This window comes from Mobula hypostoma, chromosome 12 (assembly GCF_963921235.1).
Source record: "Mobula hypostoma chromosome 12, sMobHyp1.1, whole genome shotgun sequence".
Taxonomy (NCBI): Eukaryota; Metazoa; Chordata; class Chondrichthyes; order Myliobatiformes; family Myliobatidae; genus Mobula; species Mobula hypostoma.
Genome location: NC_086108.1, coordinates 109,913,765 through 109,937,254, shown reverse-complemented (window position 1 = coordinate 109,937,254; position 23,490 = coordinate 109,913,765). Strand labels below are relative to the sequence as shown.

At 46.4% G+C, this 23,490-nt stretch overlaps 1 protein-coding gene across 6 annotated transcripts in view; it reads left to right on the top strand.

The window, feature by feature from the left end:
* ttll7 (tubulin tyrosine ligase-like family, member 7) overlaps positions 1-23,490 on the top strand; it is a 237,876-nt gene that overhangs the window by 83,957 nt on the left and 130,429 nt on the right. For all 6 annotated transcript variants that reach the window (XR_010019956.1, XM_063064775.1, XM_063064772.1 and 3 more), the window contains 3 exons: positions 3,063-3,184; positions 4,873-4,940; positions 9,449-9,607. Coding sequence is in view for 5 of the 6 variants with exons in the window: in XM_063064775.1 (XP_062920845.1) it covers positions 3,063-3,184; positions 4,873-4,940; positions 9,449-9,607 (349 nt within the window). In the remaining variant the exon portion in view is untranslated. The remainder of the gene's footprint in view (positions 1-3,062; positions 3,185-4,872; positions 4,941-9,448; positions 9,608-23,490) is intronic.

Here is a 23,490-nt window from a genome sequence, read left to right as displayed (position 1 = left end):
TGTCATCTGCAGGAATTCTCTGATGACTCAGCAATAGTTGGGTGTCTACGTCAGGACAGGAGGATGAATACAGGGCCCTGGTGGAGGACTTTGTCAAATGGTGCAAGCTGAATCATCTACAGCTCAACATCAGTAAGAGAAAGGAGATGGTGATGGACTTTAGGAAGACTCAGCCTGCACTCCTCCCTGTTACTATTGATGGTGAGGACGTGGATGTGGTGAGAACCTACAAGTACCTGGGGTTACACCTGGATGACAGACTTGAGTGGATCACCAACACAGAGAATGTGTACAAGAAGGGCCAGAGTCTCCTCTACTTCCTGAGGAGTCTGAGATCCTTTAGAGTATGCAGGCCTCTCCTTCACATGTTCTACCAGACCATTGTTGCCAGTACAATCTTCCATGTGGTGGTGTGCTGGGCAATGGCACCATCACAGGTGATGCCAACAGGCTCAATAAACTGATTAGAAAGGCTGGCTCTGTTACAGGAGTCAAACTGGACACACTGGAAGTTGTGGTAGAACAAAGGACCCTACAGAAAATCCTGGCAGTTCTGGACAATGTTTCTCACCCTCTGCATACCACCTTGACTGACCAGAGGAGAACTTTTAGTAATAGACTAAGACAGGGGTCGGCAAGCTTTTTGCCTCGGTGGGCCGGATCGTGTATTAATGAGCGGACGGTGGGCCAGATAAATGCCATAAAAACTTGAAATATGGGAATTATCCATTTAAATACATCTAGTTATGTTTTGTCTCAAATTAATGAATAACACATGCTAGAAAATCATTTGTGCTTAACCAATGATGCCAATTAGTAATCAAAGAACTCAGTTTAGTTTTTCTGTCCCACCATTGCTGGTGCCCCATCAGTTGTGATGCCAATTACAACGTTTGTAACTTCGACACATTAAGTTTCATTTCTGACATCATTTTCAGCAAAGCTTCAAAAATGTCTGCCCCAGAAACCGTGTCCTTCACAGGAATTAATTGAATAAACTCTTTAAAAATTTGAAAAGTTTTCCAAAGTTTCTCCTCGCACAAACACTGGAAGTTGAGCAGTGTCTCTCAAGTCTGTACTCTCATCAAGCGCAATTGAAAAAATGCAATTCGTTGCAGGCATCCCTTAAACAACTTTTAACATCTGCTGACATTTCTTCAACTCGCCGTGTGATCGTTCTTGCTGACAGGCTGATAGATGTAAATAAAGATTTCTTTTCAGGACAAACAATATCCACCATTGCCAGTAAACATTCTTTGACAAACTCTCCATCTGTAAAAGGCTTCATCTTTTCTGCAATACGTTTTGAGAGTTCGTAGCTGGCATCGATATTTCCTTCATTTCCACTGCTTTTTTGGCACTCAGCGTCTACCTTCCTGCGTTGTGCATTCATTGCCACCGGAATTTTTTTCTTTGATTTTATTTCGAAACGCGAGTTATTCAACAAGTATCGTAGCACATGTACATATCTGGATATTTAGCGTGGATTTCTTGTTAAAACACAGTGACGCTGTTTCTGTTTACAAATTTGAACGATCCCATCTGAAAACCTGCGCGTGCACAGAGAGTATCTGATACATATTAATAAGGTAGTCTGCCTTCCCGTCATTCGTATATACCAGTGTTTGGTATGGAACGTGTGGCCAGTGTAACAAGACGCCATTCATGTCCATCAGTGTGGTCGCGTGAAACACTCAGAATAAGGAGAGATCGCTCGCGGGCCGGATAAGCATAGTATTTCAATGTTTGCTTGCAGGCCGGATTGGGCCCGCGGGCTGTAGGTTGCCTACCCCTGGACTAAGACAACTGTGATGCTCCAAAGAGCGCTGTATGAGGTCATTCTTACCCTCGGCCATTAGGCTCTATAATGAGTCAAACTATAGCCGGGGAAATGATGACCCCTCCTGTTAGACTGTTTGAGATAACTTATTCTTTTATTCTTTCTTACTTCTCTTCTATTATTTGTATATCTGTGCACTTGTAATGCTACTGTGACACTGTAATTTCCTATGTGATCAATTAAATATCTATCTATCTATAAAAATGTGTTTTAGTTCCTAATGGAGGAATTCATCCAGTGCACATGACTGTGATCTTTTGACTGTAAATGAACGAAATTAGCACAGACACAAGGTGCAGATAATAGACTGCCTCCATAGAATGCTTTTGATGTTAGCCAAATCTTCATTTTCATTGCAACATTCAAGATGATTGTTGATACCTTCAAATTCTTTGTAGTTCCTAAGTTGTTGAAGTAGTGAAATCGTTTCATTTGCATTCCCAGACGTTTCTGGCATCCCCAAGCCTGAATGCCTGAAACCGCAGTGAACAGAACAGTTCTGAATTGTCTTGTTGCTTATTCCACCGACTATCAGTGACAAAAATCGCTGCTTTTTTAACACAAAGACACAAAAGTGACACAATTTAAAAACTCTTCGCTCTAAGCGCAGTGTTGTGTCTAACAACCATGCAAGTTCATGTGACTGACGCTTGCTAGAAACTATTTGTCCCAAATAACTGAAGGAGATCTGTCTATTTTTGGATTCGTTCTTGTTCATTAAGAGTTTTCCCAAATAAATGGCTGCCCTGATTAACTGAAGGCCCAATTAATCGGAATCCACTGCATTCTTGTAATGGAGACGTCTGAATGGAAGGGATTGGGTTGAGGTAAGGAGTATGAAGGATTCAGGGGTCCTGACGGAGGGTGGATTAGGGAACTCTCTGCCTGAGAAGGTTCTGGAGACGGAGACTCTCACCTCATTTAGAGTCCTAGTATTAGAAACAGGCCCTTCGGCCCATCTGATCCATGTTAACCAAGGGTCTTCAGGTTTCTTTCCCTCAAGGATATAAGAGACCAGTTGGGTCTTTACTGTGCAAGAATGGAGATCACAGAGGGTTGTGGGGCTGGGGAAGGTCGCCGAGATAGGGATGGAGGAGATGAGGGCTGAGGTCACGGAGTGCAGGGTGCGGGCTGTGGATTGTCCCTCGACCCCCCCTCCTCCGCCCACCCTCGCTGTGGGAACGGGTTTACTGACGCTTCGTCAATGCTGTTCCCCACCCAGTGCGTTTGGCGATACTGGAGGCCGGATTCACGCGAGCGCGGGAGGAGGACGACACCGCCAACCTGATCTGGAACGACGCAGCCGTTCAGCAGGAGCGGATCGCGGATCTGAGGAACTACCAGGTGACCAGTTGCACCATCCTCCATTCCTATACCTTTCCCTCAAACCCTCCATCTCTCCTACTTGGCCTCCTCCTCCATTCCTGCACCTTCTCCCACACCCTCCACCCTCCTCGTCCTGAATTCCTGCATATTCGCCTCACATCCTCTGCCTCACACTTCTCCCTATCCTCCATGTTCCCTCCACCCTCCTCCTCATCCAATCCACACCTTCTCATACACCACCCCCACTTCCCTCACACCCTCCATCCTCCACCTCCTCACACACCCCTCCACCCTCCCCTCTCCCCTCCACACACTCCCTGCCTGCTTCAATCTCTTCCCCTACAATCAGCACCACTCCACCTCACCCCTCCAGTTCCTTCCTGCTCTCCTACACCCTTCTCATCCCTCTACAAGTCCTCCCCTTCCACCCTTCCTCTCCCCTCTCCCTTCCTTTCTCCATTCCCTCCTCTTCTCCTTCCCCTCCTCATCTCCAGCCTCTCCACACCTGCATCCTTCCCTTCTCCTTAATCCTCTGCAGCCTCCCCACCCTGCCCACTCCACACCGTCTCCTCCCCCTCCTCTATACCCTCCTCTCTATGCCCTCTCAATCTGTTAACACTCAATCAGCAAAGACAAGATTTCCTTTTGTGTAAACAACTTTAGTTTGTCCGTTCAAGTTCAATACACGAGGGCCTCCATCTTCTTACCCACATTCCCACACCACCCGTCACGCGCACACGGTCATACCAGGGAAAGTGAGCATGCCAACTAAACGCTGACATAGCCCAAACGAACGGAAGTCAACACATCCACTCCAATCCTCCCGTCCCTCTGCACACTCTCCTCCTCGCCTATGCTCTCCCCTCACCCTCGACAGGAGTCCTGCTGCAGGGGTCCGACCCAAAGCGCCGACAATTCCTCCCCCACCGGCGCTGCCCGACCCACCGAGTGTGGCTGTGGAGATGGAGGTCCTCGCCTGCGCTCTCCCCTCACCCTCGACATGAGTCCTGCTGCAGGGGTCCGACCCAAAGCGCCGACAATTCCTCCCCCACCGGCGCTGCCCGACCCACCGAGTGTGGCTGTGGAGGTGGAGGTGCTAGCAAGTGGCCCACACCTAGCGAGACCTAGACCGCAGTTCAACACGGCTTGATTCTGAGCGGGTCACGTTGGTACCAGCAGAATGAAGACAGGGTGTTGTCGTGGTAGCACAGCGGTTACCGTGATGCGAGTACAGTTCTGGGTGCTCGTGTTCAGAGTTCAGTTCCCACACCATCTGTGGGAAACGTCTACGTTCTCCCCATGAAACACGTGTGTTTCCTCCCACAGTCCAAAGACTTACCGGTTCGTAGGTTAATTGGTACATTGTCCCGTGATTAGGCTGGGGTTAAATCGGTGTGGGTTGCTGGGCGGTGCTGCTCGTTAGGTTCTGCACTGTTTCTCTAAATAAATAAAATACAATAAACAGAGTCAGAGGGTACTGCAGGCCCTTCAGCCCATCTAACCTCTGCCGAATTGATATTCTGCCTACCTGCATCCGGACCGTAGCCCTTCGCACCCCTCCCATTCAGCTCTGGGCAGCAGCACTGGTCAGTTCTCCAAGGCCCCGACGGCCGAGCCTCGATGATGTCCTTCCTTTGGGGAAATAACATCCTTTATGCTTCATTCTCCGGTGATCTGCTACACTCTCTCCCTCTCTTTCCTTACAGAGGATCAATCACTTCCCAGGAATGGGGGAGATCTGTCGTAAGGACTGTTTGGCAAGGAACATGGCCAAGTAAGTGTTGTGGTCTGCAGAGACAGGCATCCACCTAGTGTGAGTTTACCAGTGGTTTTTTTTTTTGTTTTGTGGTAGTTAATGTTAGAATCAGAATCAGAATCAAATTAATTTTCACTGACATACATTCAGTGGCCACTTTAATAGGGACACCTGTACACCTGCTCATTAATGTAAATGTTTAATCAGCCAATCATGTGGCAGCAACTCAATGCATCAAAGTATGCAGACATGGTCAAGAGGTTCCGTTGTTTTTCAGACCAAACATCAGAATGGGGAAGAAATGTGATCTATGTGACTTGGACTTTAGAATGATTGTTGGTGCCAGATGGGGTGGTTTGAGTATCTCAGAAACTGCTGATCTCCTGGGATTTTCATGCACAACAGTCTCTAGATTTTACAGAGAATGGTGCGAAAAACGAAAACATCCAGTGAGCAGCTGTTCTGTGGGTGAAAATGCCTTGTTAATGAGAAAGATCAGACGAGAATGGCCAGACTGGTTCAAGCTGAGAGGAAGGTGACAGTAACTCAAATAACCACGCGTTACAAGAGTGGTGTGCAGAAGAGCATCTCTGAATGCACAACATGTTGAACCTTGAAGTGGATGGGCTACAACAGCAGAAGACCATGAACATACACTCAGTGTCCACTTTGTTAGGTACAGGAGGTATCTAATAAAATGGTCACTGAGTGCAGGCTGTGGAAGCTGTTGTTTTGCAGCAGCGGTACAGCGCAAGACATTAAAAGCTTGCAAGTTACAAAAGGATTAGACATTGGCTTTGTGGGAGAAGCCACAGAGTGGTAGTAGATGTTGGCCCCTCTGAATGGAGGCCTGTGACTAGTGCTGCATTTGAAGTTGTTTGTCATCTATATCAATGATCTGAGTGATAATGTGGTTAACTACATTAGCAAATTTGTAGATGACACCATGATTTTGGGATGTGGTGAACAGCGAGGAAGGCTATCATGGCTTGCAGAGGGATCTGCATCACCTGGAAAAATGGGCTGAAAAATGGCAGATGGAATTTAATACAGACGAGTGCTATACAGGACCCTGGTCAGACCCTACTCGGAGTACTGTGCTCAATTCTGGTCGACTGACTACAGGAAGGAATTGGAAACCATAGAAAAGATGCAGTGGAGATTTACAAGGATGTTGCCCGGATTGGGGAGCATGCCTTATGAGAATCGATTGAGTGAACTCGGCCTTTTCTCCTTGAAGTGACAGAGGATGAGAGGTGACCTGATAGAGGTGTGTAAGATGATGAGAGGCATTGATCATGTGGATAGTCAGAGGCTTCTTCCCAGGGCTGAAATGGCTAGCATGAGAGGGCATAGTTTTAAGGTGCTTGGAAGCAGGTACAGAGGAGATGTGAGTGGTAAGTTTTCTTACGCAGAGACTGGTGAGTGCGTGGAATGGGCTGCCGGTGACAGTGGTGGAGGCGGAAATGATAGGGTCTTTTAAGAGACTCCTGGGCAGGTGCATGGAGCTCAGAAAAATAGAGGGTATGGGTAACCTTAGGTAATTTCTGGAGCTTTGTGGGCTGAAGGGCCTGTATTGTGCAGTAGGTTTTCTATGTTTCTGTGTAGTGCGAGGAAAGATGTAAACAAGGTTGAAAGAGTACAGAGAAGATTTACAAGGATCTTGCTGAGTCTGGAGAACCTGAGTTATGAGGAAAGATTGAATAGGTTAGGACTTTATTCCTTACAGCGTAGAAGACTGAGAGGAGATTTGACAGATGTATACAAAATTATGAGGGGTATAGATATGGTAAATGCAAGAAGGTTTTCTCCACTGAGGTTGGGTGGGACTACAACCAAAGGTCATGGGTTAAGGTGAAATGTGAGAAGTTTAAGGGGAACATGCAGGGAATCTTCTTCATTCAGAGGGTGCATTGAGTCTGTTCTGCCATTATATCATGGCTGATCCGGAACCCCACTCAACCCCATATACCCACCTTCTCGCATAACCTTTGATGCCCTGACCAATTAGGAAAGTATCAATTTTCACTTTAGATATACCCATGGCATTGGCCTCCACCACAGCCTGTGGCAGAGCATTCTATAGATTCACCATTCTCAGGCTAAAAAAATTCCTCCTTACCTCTGTTCCGAAGGGTTACGCCTCAGTTTTGAGGCTGTGTCCTCTAGTTCTGGACACCCCCACCATGGGAAACATCCTCTCCACATCTACCCTGTCTAGTTCTTTCAACATTCAGTAGGTTTCAATGAGATCCCCCTGCATTCTTCTAAATTCCAGTGAGTACAGGCCCAAAGCTGCCAAACGCACCTCATATGTTAACCCCTTTATTCCTGGAATCATCCTCGTGAACCTCCTCTGGACTCTGTCCAATGACAACACATCTTTTCTGAGATATGTGGCCCAAAACTGTTGACAATACTCCAAGTGCAGTCTGACTAGTGTCTCATAAAATTTCAGCATTATCTCCTTGTTTTTACATTGTACTTCCCTTGAAATAAATGCCAACATTGCATTTGCTTTCTTTACCACAGCGTCAACCTGTAAATTAACCTTCTGAGAGTTTTTCACAAGAACTCCTAAGTCCCTTTTGCACCTCTGATGTTTAAATTTTCTCCCCATTTAGATAATTGTCCACACTTTCGTTCCTTTTACCAAAATGTATTATCATACATTTCCCAACACCATATTCCATCTGCCACTTTTTGTCCATTCTTCCAATTTGTCCACATCCTTCTGCAATTACATTGCTTCCTCAGCACTACCTACCCCTTCACCTACCTTGGTATCATCTGCAAAATTTGCCACAAAGCCATCAATCCCATTATCTATATCATCAAAAAATAATGTGAAAAGTAGCAGTCCCAATACTGACCCCTGAGGAACACCACTAGTCACTGGTAGCCAACCAGAAAAGGCCCCCTTTATTCCCACTCGCTACCTCCTGCCTGTCAGCCATTTCTCTATCCATGCCAGTATTTTTCCTGTAACGCCACAGGATTTTATCTTGTTTAGCAGCCTCATGTGTTTCACCTTATCAAATGCCTTCTGAAAATCCAAGTAAATGACATCCACTGCCTCTCCTTTGTCCATCCTGCTTGGTACTTCCTCGAAGAACTCTAACAGATTTGTCAGGCAAGGTTTCCTTTGCAGAAACCATGCTGACTTTGACTTATTTTATCATTAGTCTCCATGTACCTGGAAACCTCATCCTTAATAATAGGCTTTCCCAACCACTGAGATTAGGCTAACTGGCCTATAATTGCCTTTCTTTTGTGTTTCTCCCTTCTTAAAGAGTGGAGTGACATTTGCAATCTTCCATTTCCCTGGAGGGACCATGCCAGAATCAAGTGATTCTTGAAAGATCATGACCAATGCATCCATTATCTCTTCAGCAACCTCTCTCAGGGCTCTGGGATGTAGTTCATCTGGTCCAAGTGACTTATCCACCTTATGACCTTTGAGTTTGCCTAGCACTTTTTCTTTGTAATAGCAATAGCACTCACTCCTGCTCCCTGACACTCATAGACCAGTGGCACACTGCTGGTGTCTTCCACAGTGAAGACAGATGCAAGGTACCAATTGGGTTCATCTGCCTTTTCTTTGTCTCCCATTACTACCTCACCAGCATCATTTTCCAGTGGTCCAATATCAACTCTCATCTTCCTTTTGCTCTTTATATAACTGAAAAAACTTCTGATATTCTGCTTTATATTATCAGCTGGTTTGCCCTCATATTTCATCTTTTCCCTCTTCTGACTTTTTTAGTTGCCTTTTGTTGGATTTTGAAAACTTCCCAATCATCCAACTTCCCACTAACTTTTGCTCCATTGTCACGAGTGTGTGGAATGAGCTGCCAGTACAGGTGGTGCATGTGGGCTCAGTTTCAACATTTAAGAGAAATTTGAATAGGTGCATGGATAGAAGGGGTATGGTGGGCTGTGGTCTCAGTGCAGCTTGATGGGAGTAGGCAGTTTAGATGTTTTTGGCATGGACTAGATGGGCTGAAGGGCCTGTGTCTGTGCTGTACTTCTCTGTGACTCAATGACTCTAAGAAATCAATAAGGACTGCAACAAATATAGTGAGATAGTGTTCGTGGGTTCATTGTCCATTCAGAAATCTGATGGCAGAGGGGAAGGAGCTGAAACATTGAGCCTGTCGTTTCAGCCGCCGTGACGTATCAGTGAGAAGTGGGCAAGTCCTGGGAGGTGGGGACCCTTAATGATGGATGCTGGTTTTTGAAGAAGTCTTTGATGATGGGGAGGCCAGTGCCAATGATGGAGCTGGCTGAGTTTACAACCCTCTGCAGCTTTTTCCAATCCTGTCTATTGAGGCTCCATATCATGCCCTCTTCTCAGTTACAACCACCTCACTCGTGGCTAAGGACATCTGAAATTTCTCTGCCTGGGCCCCTGCAATTCCTGCACTAGCCTCCCGTAAGATCCAAGGGAACAGCCAATGGCTGAAGAGGGGAGAAGTCAATCCCCATGGAGGGTGTTCAGTGATGGTTCTTCCTTTCCCTTTCAGAATGATTAAGAGCCAGTCTCAGGAATACTGCTTCACTCCTAGGACGTGGATCTTCCCTGCGGAGTACACTCAGTTCCAGAACTGCATCCAGGAGCTACGGAAAAAGCGCAGGCAGAAGACGTTCATCGTCAAGCCCGCCAACGGTGCGATGGGTCATGGGTAGGTCACACCTTCCAAACTGATCTCACCCACTCCAACTTCTCACTGGGAACCTGCACCATTTCACCAGGACTCAGCAGCGTCAACTGTCTGTTCCTCTCCGTAGATGCTGCCTGCCCTGCTGAGTTCCTCCAGCATTTTGTGTGCGTGTTACACCAATAAAACTTCCCAAAGCCATCACCTTTACCTCCAAGTGCAGAATGTGCATTGGATCACCATCTTAGGAACACGCACAAAATGCAGGAGGAACTCAGCCAGCCAGGCAGCAGCTATGGAGGGAAATGATCAGTCGACGTTTCAGGCCGAGACCTTTCTTCAGGGTCATTCACCACCATTCTGGGCCCCAAACAGTCATTCCGGCTGAGGTGACACTTCACCTGCAGGTCTGTTGGTGTTGTCTAGTGCTCCTGCTCTAGCCTCGTTAAGACCTGACGCAGCTATGGGCTTGGCTTTGTTATGCATCTTCCCTCTGCCTGCCACAAATGGCAGTATTTACCTGTGGCCATTCACTTCAATTTTACTTCCTGTTCCACAGCCTCCTCTTTTGCCACAATGAGGCCACTCTCAGGTTGGAGGAGCAACACTTCATATTCCATCTGGGTCGATTCCAACTTGATGACATAAACACAAATTCCTCCAGCTTCTGTAATTTCTCCCTCCGTCCCTTATTTTCCACTCCCCAATCTGACTCCCCTTTTACCCCTTCTCTTCTCCTCATGTGTCCATCACCTCCCTCTAGTGTCCCTCCTTCTCCCATTTCTCCTACGGTCTTCTCTCCTCTCCTATCAGGTTCATTCTTCTTCAGCCCTTTACCTTTTCCACCTATCACCTCCCAGCTTCTAACTTTATCCTCCCTCCTCCACCCACCCACCTTCTCCCCTCACCTGGCTTCAGCTATCACCTGCCAGCTTGTACTCCTCCCTCTCTCCCACCGTCTTATTCTGTCTTCTGCCTAGAACTACCTCATCCTTCTGACCCCCACCGAGTGTAGGGTGTTAAATGCTCCTCATAGGTTAAGTGTTAAGAAAGTCACAGCACTGTAACAGGACCTTCGGCCCAACTTGCCCATGCCAGCCAAGCTATCTAGTCCCAGTTGGGTTTGGCTCGTGTCCTTCCAGACCTTTCTTATCCATGTCGCCTTAAAGGAAGGGAACCTGCCATTCTTATTGGTCCTTATTTAACTCCAGGCACACTAATCTGGTTGTCTCTTATCTGCCCACTCAGGTCAAAGGGCAATTAGTGATGGACAATGTTGGAATTGGTTTATTATTGTCACTTGGGGCAGTGCGGTACCGTAGTGGTTAGCACAGCGCTTTACAGTTCGAGAGACCTGGGTTCAATTCCCACCACTGCCTGTAAGGAGTTTGTATGTTCTGTCTGTGACTGCGTTGGTTTCTTCTGCGCAAAATACTCTGCAGATGCTGGGGTCAAAGCAACGGTCACAACACGATGGAGGAACTCAGCAGGCCGGGCAGCATCCGTGGAAACGATCGGTCGACGTTTTGGGCCGGAACCCTTCGTCAGGACTGGAGGGGGAAGGGGCAGAGGCCCTATAGAGAAGATGGGGGGAGGGTGGGAAGAAGACCTGGAACCTACCAGCCTTCTCCTTCCCACCCTCCCCCCACCTTCTCTATAGGGCCTCTGCCCCTTCCCCCTCCAGTCCTGACGAAGGGTTCCGGCCCGAAACGTCGACCGATCATTTCCACAGATGCTGAGTTCCTCCAGCGTGTTGTGAGTGTTGGTTTCTTCTGGGTGCACTGGTTTCCTTCCACAGTCCAAAGACATAACAGTTGGTAGGCAAATCGGTCATTGTAAGCTGTCCTGTGATTGGGCTAGGGTTAAATTGGCTTGCTGGGTGGTGTGGCTCAAAGAGCCGGAAGGGATTATTCCACGCTGTATCTCAATAAATAAAAAAACCAAAATGTATCAAGATATAGTGAAAAGCTTGTCCTGCATACTGTTCATTGAACAGTGCATTGAGGTGAAACAGGTTAAACAATAACAGAATGCAGAATGGAGTGTCACAGCTACAAAGAACATGCAGTGCAGGTAGACAATAAGGTACAAGATCATAACGAGATAGACTGTGAGGTCGTACTGTACTCATTCATTGATGTCATATGATGCAGGCGATCAGTCTTTCCATGATCATGATTGTTCTTGCCAAATTTTTCTACAGAAGCGGTTTCTACAGTTGCCTTTACTGGGGCAGCGAGAAGTGTTGACAGAGGTGAGGCAGGTTCCCTGTGATGTGCAGAGATGTGGCCGCAACCTTCTAGTTTCTTGCTGTCATGGACAGAGCAAAGTTATTATCAAAATATCTATATGTTACCATAAACTACCCTGAGATTACTTTTCCTGTAAGCTTTTTCAGGAAAATGAAAGAAATGCCATAGAAAGACCAAACCTAAACACTGCAGTTGCCGTACCAGGCTGTGATACATCTGATAGGATGCTTTTTATGGTGCATCAGTAAAAATTGGTGAGGGTCAGTGGGGACGTGCTAAATTTCTTTAGTCACCTGAGGACATTGAGGTGTCGCTGATCTGCCTTGGCAGTGACATCAAAATGGTTGGACCAGGACAGTATATTGCTGATTTTAACTCCGAGGAACTTGAAGGGGTCTTTGTTATTGAGACCATAAGACTTTTGGCTCATCAAATCTGCTCCACCATTCCATCATGGCTGACTTATTATCTCTCTCAACCCCATTCTCCTGCCTTCTCCCTGTAACCTTTGACGTACTGCTAATCAAAAACCTATTAACCTCCACTTCAATATACCCAATAAATTGTCCTCCTTGGCCATCTGTCTCAACGATTCACCATCCCCAGGGTAAAGAAATTCCTCCTCATCTCTGTTCTAAAGGGATGTCGTGCTAATATGAGGCTGTGCCCTGTGGTCCTAGACCCCCCCCCCCACTATAGGAAACATACTCTCCACATCCACTCTATCTCAGCCTTTCAATATTTGATAGGTTTCAATGAAATCCCCCCTCATTCTTCTAAACTTTAGTGCGTACAGGCCCAGAGTCATCAAACACACCTCACACGTTGACTCTTTCATTCCTGGGATCATTCTAGTGCAACTCCTCTGGTCCGTTTCCAATGCCAGCACATCTTTTCCCAAATTTCTCACAATACTCTAGGTGTGGTCTGATCAATGCCTTATAAAGCCTCAGCTTTACATCCTTGCTTTTGTATTCTAATCCTGTTGAAATTAATGCTAACGTTGCATTTGGCTTCCTTACCACCGTCTCAACCAGCACGAGGACTCCCAATTAATGTCTGCATTTCCTGAATGAATAAATTAAGCCAAAATGTGAACACGTCTCCAGTTTTAACACCGCCGCTGGGCAGACCACAGCTGAAATTCAGGGAAGGGAACTATAAAAATCACACTGCAGTAATAGCAGCTTCCTGCCAGCAGAGGGAGTACCTTTCCACCTCCCACGATCTCATCTTCCCAGGAGCGCCTGATGCTCACACTAATAAGGAAAGTTTTCCTGACACCATTGCCTCTCACGTTAATGATTTGAAAAAATTCACTTGATGAAAGATGAGTAGAAATGAGCTTCAATGGGAGTTAAATACTGAAGGATAGATCTAACTGCTTTTTTGTCTGCTGTTTGTACCTCTCAACCATCAGGCTCTTGAACCAGAGGGGATAACTTCACAACTTCACTCACCCCAATACTGAAACTGTTTCCACAACCTATGGACTCACTTTCAAGGACCCCTCATCTTACATTCTCGATATTTATTGCTTATTTATTTATGATTATTATTTATTTTATATTTGCACCGTTTGTTGTTTGTTGTCTTATGTGCAGTCTTTCATTGATTCTATTGTGTGTCTTTGTATTTACTGTGAACGCCCTAGTTGTAGAAGGTGACATATCTGTACTTTGATAATAAATTTATTTTGAACTTTGAGATTTTGAAAAGTTTCACCTGGGTTAATGTCAGTTGTATTCCTGGCACATAGTTTTTTACTGAAGAAGTAAATTTCCTTTAGCCAACCACTTTAATTCCACTTCCCATTCCCATTCCAACATGTTGGTTCATGGCCTTTTCTTGTGTCACAATGAGCCCACTCTCAGCTTGGAGGAGCAACAACTCATATTCTGCCTAGGTTGCCTCCAATCTGATCCAGAAACATCAATTTTTCTAGCTTCTAGTAATTTCTCCCCTCCCCTTCTCTCTTTAATCCCCATTCTCCATTCTGGTTTCCCTCTTACCTCTTCTCTTCTTCTCACCTGCCTATCACCTCTCCCTGGTTCCCCTCCTCCATTCCCTTTCTCCCGCGGTCCACTCTTCTCTCCTATCAGATTCCTTCTTCTTCAGCCCTTTACCTTTTCCACCTATCACCTCCCAGCTTCTTACTTCATTCCCCCTCTCCCCCTCAGCTGGTCTCACCCATCACCTGTCAGCTTGTACTCTGTCCCCTCTCCACCCCCATCCCCTTATTCTGGCTCCTTCCCCCTTCCTTTCCAGTCTTGATGACTAGCCTCAGCTTGAAACGTTGACTCTTTATTCCCCTCCATAGATGCTGCCTGACCTATTGAGTTCCTCCAGCATTTTGCATTCTGTCTGTGTTACTCTGGATTTCCGGCATCAGCAGGATCTCTCGTATTGAGAATGCACTTTATGATCCTGATGCAGAGTTTTGCCTTGAAATACCAACAATTCCTTGTCCTCCCACACACAGATCTACTCGACCTGTTAAGTTTAGAGTCTTGGGGCAATACAGCACAGATACAGGCCTTTTGGCCCAACCATAATGCCCACTCAGCTAATCCCAGTTCCCTGCGTTTGGCCCACGTCTCTCTGAGCCCCACCTATCCAAATGCTTCTTAAGTTATACTGCTGTACCTCATAAACAGAAGAGATTCTGCAGATGCTGGAAATCCAGTGTAATACAGGGAAAGTGCTGGAGGAGCTCAATAGGTCAGGCAGCGTCTATGGAAAGGAATAAACAGTTGGTGTTTTGGGCTGAGAACCTTATTCAGGACTGGAAAGGAAAGGGGAAGAAGCCAGGTTCTATCGTACCTGCCTTAGCCACATTCTCTGGCAGCTTGTTCCACATACACCGCGGGGTGCCGCGGTAGAGTAGCGGTTAGCACGACACTATCACAGCTCGGGGTGTTGGAGTTCGGAGATCAATTCCAGCATCACCTGTAAGGAGCCCGTACGTTCTCCCCACCGAACGCATGGGTTTTCTCCGGGTGCATCCCGCGCTCCAGAGACATGCCCGTTAGTAGGTTAGTTGGTCACTGTAAATTGTCGTGATTAGGCTAGGGTTAAATCGGGGCATTGCTGGGCAATGCGGTTCGTTTGGCCAGAAGGGCCTGTTATGTGCTACAGATCAAAAATAAATAAATATAATAAACAGAGTTAGAGAGCACTGTAGACCCTTCTGCCCATCTAGTCTGTGCCAAATTGTTATTCTGTCTACCTGCATCCGGACCATAGCCCTCTGCTCCCCTCCCATTCAGCTCTGGGCAGCAGCACTGGTCAGTTCTCCGAGTCCCCGACAGCCGACTCTTGCTTGATCTTCTTCCTTTGGCACCTGTAGTCATTGTAAATTCTCCTGCGATTAGGCTAGGGTTAAATTGGCGGGTTGCTGGGCAACATGGGCTCAAAGAGCTGGACAGGCATGTTCTGCACTGTATCTCAATAAGTACATATACTCTGTGGTAGAAGTTGCCTCTCAGGTCCATTTTAGATTAGATTAGATTATGAGGACACGCAGTCCTTTTTTATTGTCATTTAGTAATGCATGCATTAAGAAATGATACAATTTGTTCCTCCAGAATGATATTACAGAAACACAAGACAAACCAAGACTAAAAAAACTGACAAAAAACACATAATTATGACATATAGTTACAACAGTGCAAAGCAATACCATAATTTGATGAAGAACAGACCATGGACGTAAAAAAAAAGTCTCGAAGTCTCTCGAAAGTCCCATCATCTCACGCAGACGGTTGAAGGGAGAAACTCTCCCTGCCATGAGCTTCCAGCGCCGCAAACTTGCCGATGCAGCATCCTGGAAGCACCCGACCACAGTCCGACTCTGAGTCCGTCCGAAAACTTCGAGCCTCCCACCAGCCCTCTGACACCGAGCACCATCTCTGCCGAGCGCTTCGACGCCGGCCCCAGCAACAGGCAATAGGCAAAGCCGAGGATTTTGGGCCTTCCCCTCCGGAGATTCTCGATCGCACAGTAGCAGCGGCAGCAAAGCGGGCATTTCACAAGTTACTCCAGATGTTCCTCCGTGCTTCTTCACATCTGTCTCCATCAAATTAGGATTGTGCATGGCCCCTATTTAACTAATAAGATATCAATTCAGAGCGGCCGTGCGCGCTGCGTCGCACTGCCATCTTCTCCTCCCTCCTTTAAATCTTTGCCTTCTGATCCTACGCCTATGCCCTCTAGTTCCAAACTGCCTTACCCTGGCAAACAGGTTTATTGTCCATCGTTATCTCAGAGGGTCATGAGAGTGTGGAACTAGCTGCCAGCACAAGTGGTGCATGTGAGCTCAATTTCAACGTATAAGAGAAGTTTGGATAGGTACTTTGGGTATGGAGGGCAGTTTAAATGGTTTGTCATGTGCTAGATGGGCTGAAGGGCTTGTTTCTGTGCTGTACTTATCTATGACTCTGTGACTTTATCTATGCCTCTCATGATTTTAAACAGTTCTTTAAGGTCGCCCCTCATTCTCAGGCGTTCCAAGGATAAAGGCCTACCCTGACCAAACCCTTCCTGGCCCTCGAGTTCCAGCAACATCCTTGTAAATCTTTCCTGTGCTCTCCAATCAAACTCTCTGCACCTGGAGCTGCCTAGTGGGTTGGTTCTTGCTCCTGAACTAGGATGTGGAAGCTTTAGAGAGGGCACAGAGGAAATTTACCAGGATGTTGCCTGGATTAGCAAGCATGTCTTATGAGGAAAAGTTGAGTGAGATAGAGTTTTTCTCTCTGGAGTGATGGATGAAGAGAGGTGACTAGATAGAAATATACAAAATTAAAGGCATTTATTAGACTTTTACACAGGGCAGAAATGGCTAATGTAGTTGATAATTTGAAGGTGATTGGAGGAAAGTATAGGGGGTGATGTCAGAGGTAGGTTTTTTACACAGAGTGGTGGGTGTGTGGAACACTCTGTTAGAGGTGATGGTAGAGGCAGATACATTAGAGACATTTAAAAGACTCTTAGATAGGCACCTGGAGAGAGAAAATGAATCGGCCACAATGTTGGAGCAGACTTGATGGGCCAAATGTCTTATGGTCCTTTCCCAAAGCCGTTCATACTGCTACTTTAACTGGTAGGTGTAAATTTTTCCCAGTGTGTAGGTATCAGAATCAGGTTTATTAACACTGTTTTATACGACATGAAAGTTCAGTCACTCAGCGTTCAGAATAAGGTAATAGATCGGATTGGACATTGGCTTTGTGGGGGAAGCCAGACCTGTAGCAGGTGGTTCCCTCTCTGACTCGACGTCTGTGACTAATGGAGTGCCACAGGAATTGATGCAGGAGCCATTGTTGTTTGTCATCTATATCAGCGATCTGGATGATAATGTGGTTAACTGGATCAGCGAATTTGCAGATGATTGCAGGATTGGGGGTGTAGTGGACAGTGAGGAAGACTCTCAAAGCTATAAACTCGTTCATACCAAGGGGCTGGAGACTACCTAGACAGTATATGAGGTGTTGCTCCTCCAACCTGAGTTTAGCCTCATCATGGCGGTAGAGGAGGCCATGTATGGACATATCTTCTTTATAGTAAAGTACTTCTTTACAGTACCTTCTTTACAGGGCCTCTGCCCCTTCCCCCTACAGTCCTGATGAAGGGTTCCGGCCGGAAACGTCGACCGATCTTTTCCACAGATGCTGCCCGACCTGCTGAGTTCCTCCAGCGTGTTGTGAGTGTTGCTTTGACCCCAGCATCTGCAGGTTATTTTGTGATTGGGATCTGGACCAGCTGGAAAAATGGGCTGAAAATGGCAGATGGAATTTAATGCATACAGATGCAAGGTGTTGAACTTTGGGAGGACCAGCAGGGTATGTCTTACACCATGAGCAGAAGGGCATTGCAGAGTGCAGTAGAACAGAAGGATCCAGGAGTACAAGTCCTTAATTCCCTGAAAGTGGCATTGAAGGTACTTTAGGGTTGTTAAGAAAGATCTTGGCATATTGGCCTTCATAAATCAAAGCATTGAGTACAGGAGTTGGAATGTTAAGTCGAATAAAATGTTGGCGAGGCCTAATTTGGAGTACTGTGTGTAGTTTTGGTCACCTACCTACAGGAAAGATGCAACTAAAATTGAAAGAGTGCAGAGAAAATTTACAAGGATGTTTCCAGGACTTGGGGACTTAAGTTTTAGGGAAAGGCTGAATAGATTAGAACTTTATTCCCTAGAGCGTAGGAGAATGAGGGGAGATTTGATAGAGGTACACAGGATTATGAAGGGTATAGATAGATCAAGGCAAGCAGACTTTTTCTACTGAGGATGGGGTGAGACTCAAACTATTTTTTTTATAGGCATCTGTTAGTCTCATGAGACCATGGATTTGCGCCTTGCAAGGTTTTCCAGGGCTCAGGCCTGGGCAAGGTTGTATGGAAGACTGGCAGTTGCCCATGCTGCAAGTCTCCCCTGTCCACGACACCGATGTTGTCCAAGGGAAGGGCATTAGGACCCAAACAGCTTGGCACCGGTGTCATCGCAGAGCAATGTGTGATTAAGTGTCTTGCTTAAGGACACAACACGCTGCCTCAGCCAAGGCTTGAACTAGCGACCTTCAGATCACTAGACGAACGCCTTAACCACTTGGCCACGGGCCAACTCTATAGGTCAAACTATAGGTCATGGGTTAATGGGTTGAAAGGTGAAAAGTTTAAGGGGAAACTGAGGGGGAACATTTTCATTCAGGAGGTGGTGAGGGTGTGGAATGAGCTGCCAGTGGAAGTGGTGGATGTGGGTTTAATTTTAACATTTAAGAGAAATTTGGACAGGTACATGCATGGGAAGAGTTTGGAGGTCTATGATCTGGGTGCAGGTCAATGGGACTAGGCAGATTAATAGTTTGGCACAGATTAGACGGGCCGAAGGAACTGTTTCTGTGCTCTGTGACTCTATGTCTCCTCATTTCACATTTATAAACACCCCCCTCATTTTTCTCAGCAAGCTGCATTTCTGAATAGGTTAGCACTTTATTGCCTGGAGCCTAGGAGATTAAGAGGAGTTTGATTAAGGTATACAGAATTCTGAGGGGAAAAGATAGGGTAAATGTAATCAAATTTTTTCCACCGAGGTTTCTTGGCCCCTTCCCACTCTCAGTCCTCAGTAGAGACCCATTACCAGAATCAAGTTTATCATCACTCACATATGTCATGAAATTTCTTTGTGTTTTGTGGGAGCAGTACAGTCAATACGTAAAATTGCTACAGTGCTGTGCAAAAGTCTCAGACACCCTAGCTATATTTGTGCCTAAGACCTTGCACGGTACTGTAGGTAGGCTGAAGGGTTGTAGTATTTTATGTCTTAGTTTTGCAGGTGCGAGCTTAGAGAATGATTGAATGTTGCTATTTAAAGACTTTGGTCACTGCAGCTGTTAAGAAACGCAGGTCAGTGTATTTGCCCAGTTGCGGACTCTATCCAAATCCATCACTTTCCGGTGTCCTTCCCTGGGCCATGGATTGTACGCTCATTTTCCCATTCATTAATGAGCTGGCGATCAGGGAATTGGTCTCTCATTCCCATTTTGACGTCAATCTGAAGACAAGCCATCAGCAAATATCGACAGCTGGTGACACTTTGAGAACCTTCCGAACCCGAACAGCGATTGCAATTAAAGTTGTGGCTGCCAGCTCGCAGCTGGTTCGCTCGCACGAGTTTCAGGTTCGGTTCCTAACTGTGTTCTCTGAGCTGACCAAGAGCCATCTCGGTGCGTTTAAGGCAAGGAAATCTGTATTTGTCAGTGTGTGTGTGTGTGTGTGTGTGTTTTTTAACAAATACTTCCACTCGAGCAGCACTTTGTAAGTACATTAAGCGCTGAGAAGATGATTAGCTTTATTTGTCACTCGTACATAGAGACGTACAGTGAAATGTGTCTTTTGCATCCGAGGATGTGCGGCGGGACAGTCTGGAAATGTCGCCAGGCTTCTGGTGCCAAGAAAGCACGTCCACAACTCATTAATCCTAGCTTTTGAAATTGGAACATCTCACACAAAATGCCAGAGGAACTCTGCAGGTCAGGTGGAAACAATGGAAATGAACAAACGGTCAAGGTTTTGGGCCGAGACTCTTCTTCAGGACTGGAAAGGCACAGGGAAGATACCAGAACAAGAAGGTGGGGGAGGAGGACAAGCTAGAAAGTGACAGGTGAAGCCAGGTGGGTCGAGAAGAAGGAGTCTGATCGGAGAGGAGAGCGAACCATGGGAGAAAGTGAAGGAAGAGGGGATCCGGGGGTGGTGATACGGAGGTGAGGAGAAGAGGTAAAAGGTCAGAGTGGGGAATAGAAGAGGGAAGAGAGAGGGGAAAAAATTACCAGAAGGAGAAATTGATGTTCATGCCAGCAGGTTGGAAGCTACCTAGACAGAATATGAGGTGTTGCTCCTTCACCCTGAGAGTGCCCTCATCGTGGCAAAAGAGGCTGTGGACCGACATATTGGAACAGGAGTGGGGGATAAGAATTAAAATGGTTGATGACTGGAAATTCCACTTTTGGTGGATGGAGCAGAGGTCCTCATCAAAGCAGCCCCTCAACTTAAGTTGGGTCTCGCCAACGTAGAGGAGGCTGCTGTGGGAGCACCGGATAGAAGAGGTGACCCCAACAGATCCACAGGTGAAGTGCTGCCTCATTGGGAAGGACTACCTGGGGCCCAAATTTTAAAGATTAGCTTTATGGGTCACATTTACATCAGAACATACAGTGAAGTGTCATTTGCGTCAATGAGCAACACTGCCTGAATACGTGCTGGGGGTGGCAACCCGCAAGCTTCGCCAGGCTTCTGACTCCAACATAGCGTGCCTGCAATTTACTGACCTGTACGTCTTATGGACTGTGGGAGGAAACCGGAGCATCCGGAGGAAACCCACGCGGTCATTGGGAGAACAAATTCCTTACAGACAGCAGATGGAAATGAATCCCAGTCGGCGATGGTTGGCCCTGGAAAGGATGTAACATTTGTCGGCTACCCAGCACATCCTCGCTGATTTGATTTGACATCAACAACACATTTTACTCTGTTTTGATGTGACAAATAAAGCTAACTTTTAATATTTAATCGTGTCATCAGGTTGGAGGCTACTCAGAATATGAGTTCTTGCCCTTCCAATGTGAGTCTGGTCTCATCATGGCAGTAGAGGAGGCCATGGACAGGCATGGCAAAATGGGAATGGGATTGGGAAGTGGAATTGAAATGAGTGGCCACTGGGAGGTCCTGCCTTTTGTGGCAGACAGAGTGAAGTTGCTTATCTCAATATTGTCATTCCCCTCCCATTCATGTACCTATCCAAAAACCTCTCTAAAATGTTGAAATTGAATTCACGTCCATCACTTCTGCTGATGGATCGTTGCCATTCTCATCACCCTCTGAGTGAAAAACTTCCCTCTCAGGCTCCTGATGTTTGATAGCTCTGGTCTGTACTCGCTGGAATTTAGAAGGATGAGGGGGGAATCTCATTGAAACCTATCAAAATGTTGAAAGGCCCAGACATGGTAGATGTGGAAAGGATGTTTCCCATGATGGGGGAGTCTAGGACAAGAGGGCACAGCCATAAGATAGAGGAGTGTCCATTTGAAACAGAGGTTCAGAGAAATTTCTTTAGCTAGAGGGTGGTGAATTTGTGGAATTTGTTACCACAGGCAGCTGTGGAGGCCAGGTTGTTGGGTTTATTTAAGGCAGAGATTGATAGGTTCTTGATTGGACATGGCATCAAAGGTTACGGGGAGAAGGCCGGGGAGTGGGGCTGAGGAGAGGTGAAAAACAAGATCAACCATGATTGAATGGCAGAGCAGACTTGATGGGCCAAATGGTCTAATTCTGCTCTTATGCCTTATGGTCTTCTGGTCTTATGATTTATGAAGGTCAATGTGCCAAAATTTCTTTGTGCAAACCTATCAACATGTGATCCCACTTTCAAGGACTTATGGATCTGTATTCCCCAATCTCTCTCTTCTACCACACTCCTCAGTGCCCTACCACTCACTATGTAAAACCTACCTTGGTTTGTCCTCCCAAAGTGCAACACCTCACACCTGTCTGCATTAAATTGCATCTCCCATTTTTCAACCCATTTTTCCAACAGGTCCAGATCCTGCTGCAGGCTTTGATAGTCTGCCTCGATGTCCTCTACACCCCCAATCTTGTTGTCATCTGAAAACTTGCTGATCCAGTTTACCACATTGTCATCCAGATCGTTGATACAGAAATGAATCAACTGAGGTGCCTTAGTTGCGGGATTTGAATTTGCATCAAGCCAGCTTTTTAATGAAGCGAGGCTGAATTAAGACGATAAGACAGCGGCAGATGACACAGGGCAGAGGGTTCAGTGGTGATTTTCTACAAAGCTGGTTCTTTACTCTGCGTCTGCAAAATTAAAATCTCTTAGAGTCCTCCAGGTACTGTCTATTCAGCTGCAGATTGCACTTTCTAAATTATTTATTAGCTGTTTTATTAGCCTCAGCCTCCATGTGGGGATACTGTGAAGGAACGAGGGAATATTGTGTGTGGAAGTTTTGGGCATGCTGTCTGATGTTGTCTGTCTCTGCTGCTGTAAATGTCCCACTGAACAGCCATCTGGAGAGAGGCAGTGGGAGCAATCACTGGACCCACTCATTGGGCGTTGAACATCTCCTTAATTTCAGGGATCTGAATGGCACAGAGCTGAGTAGGCTCTGTGTCACTTGCTACTTCTAGCCAAATGCACATCCTGTGTGCCTTTGACTGAGAGCTGTCAAACCAGGTTTTCCATCTCCAAAGCTAATCAATCTTTGCAGCGAGTTAATCTGCGCTCTTGAAGCATTGTGGGCAGTTTTGGGCCCCTTATCTAAGAAAGGATGTGCTGGCGTTGGACTGTCCAGGGGAGGTTCACAAGGATGATTCTGGGAATGACTGGGTTACTGTATGAGGAAGAGCTCAGCAGGCCGGGCAGCATCAGTGGAAACGACGAGTTGACGTTTTGGGCCGGACTTCCCCCTACAGTCCTGACGAAGGGTTCCGGCCCGAAACATTGACTCATCGTTTCCACTGATGCTGCCCGACCTGCCGAGTTCCTCCAGCGTACTGTGAGTGTTGCTTTGATCCCAGCATCTGCAGATTATTTTGTGTTTATTGTATGAGGAACATTTGATGGCTCTGGGCCTGTACTCGTTGGAGTTTAGAAGAATTATGGTAGGGGGAGGTGGGAAGAGAGAATCTCATTGAAACTTACCAGGTATTGAAAGGCCTAGACAGAATGGATGTGAGAGGATGTTTCCTGTAGTGGTGGGGGGGGGGGGGGCCACAGGACCAGACTCAGAATAGAAGTACGTCCCTTTAGAACAGAGGTGAAGAGAAATTTCTTTAGTCTGTGGAATTCATTGCCACAGACGGCTGTGGAGACCAAATCATTGGGTATATTTAAAGCGGCAGTTGATAGTTCCTTAATTAGCAATCATGTCAAAGGTTATGGGGAGAAGACAGGAGAATGGGGTTGGGAGGGATAATAAATTGGCCATGATGGAATGGTGGAGCAGGCTAGATGGGCTAATTCGGCTCCTATGTCTTATAGTCTTATGATTGCCAAATTAGTTCTGACTTGGAGACATACTGGAAACCCAGAGCAACACACACAAAGTGCTGGAGGAACTCAGCAATTCAGGCAACATCTAT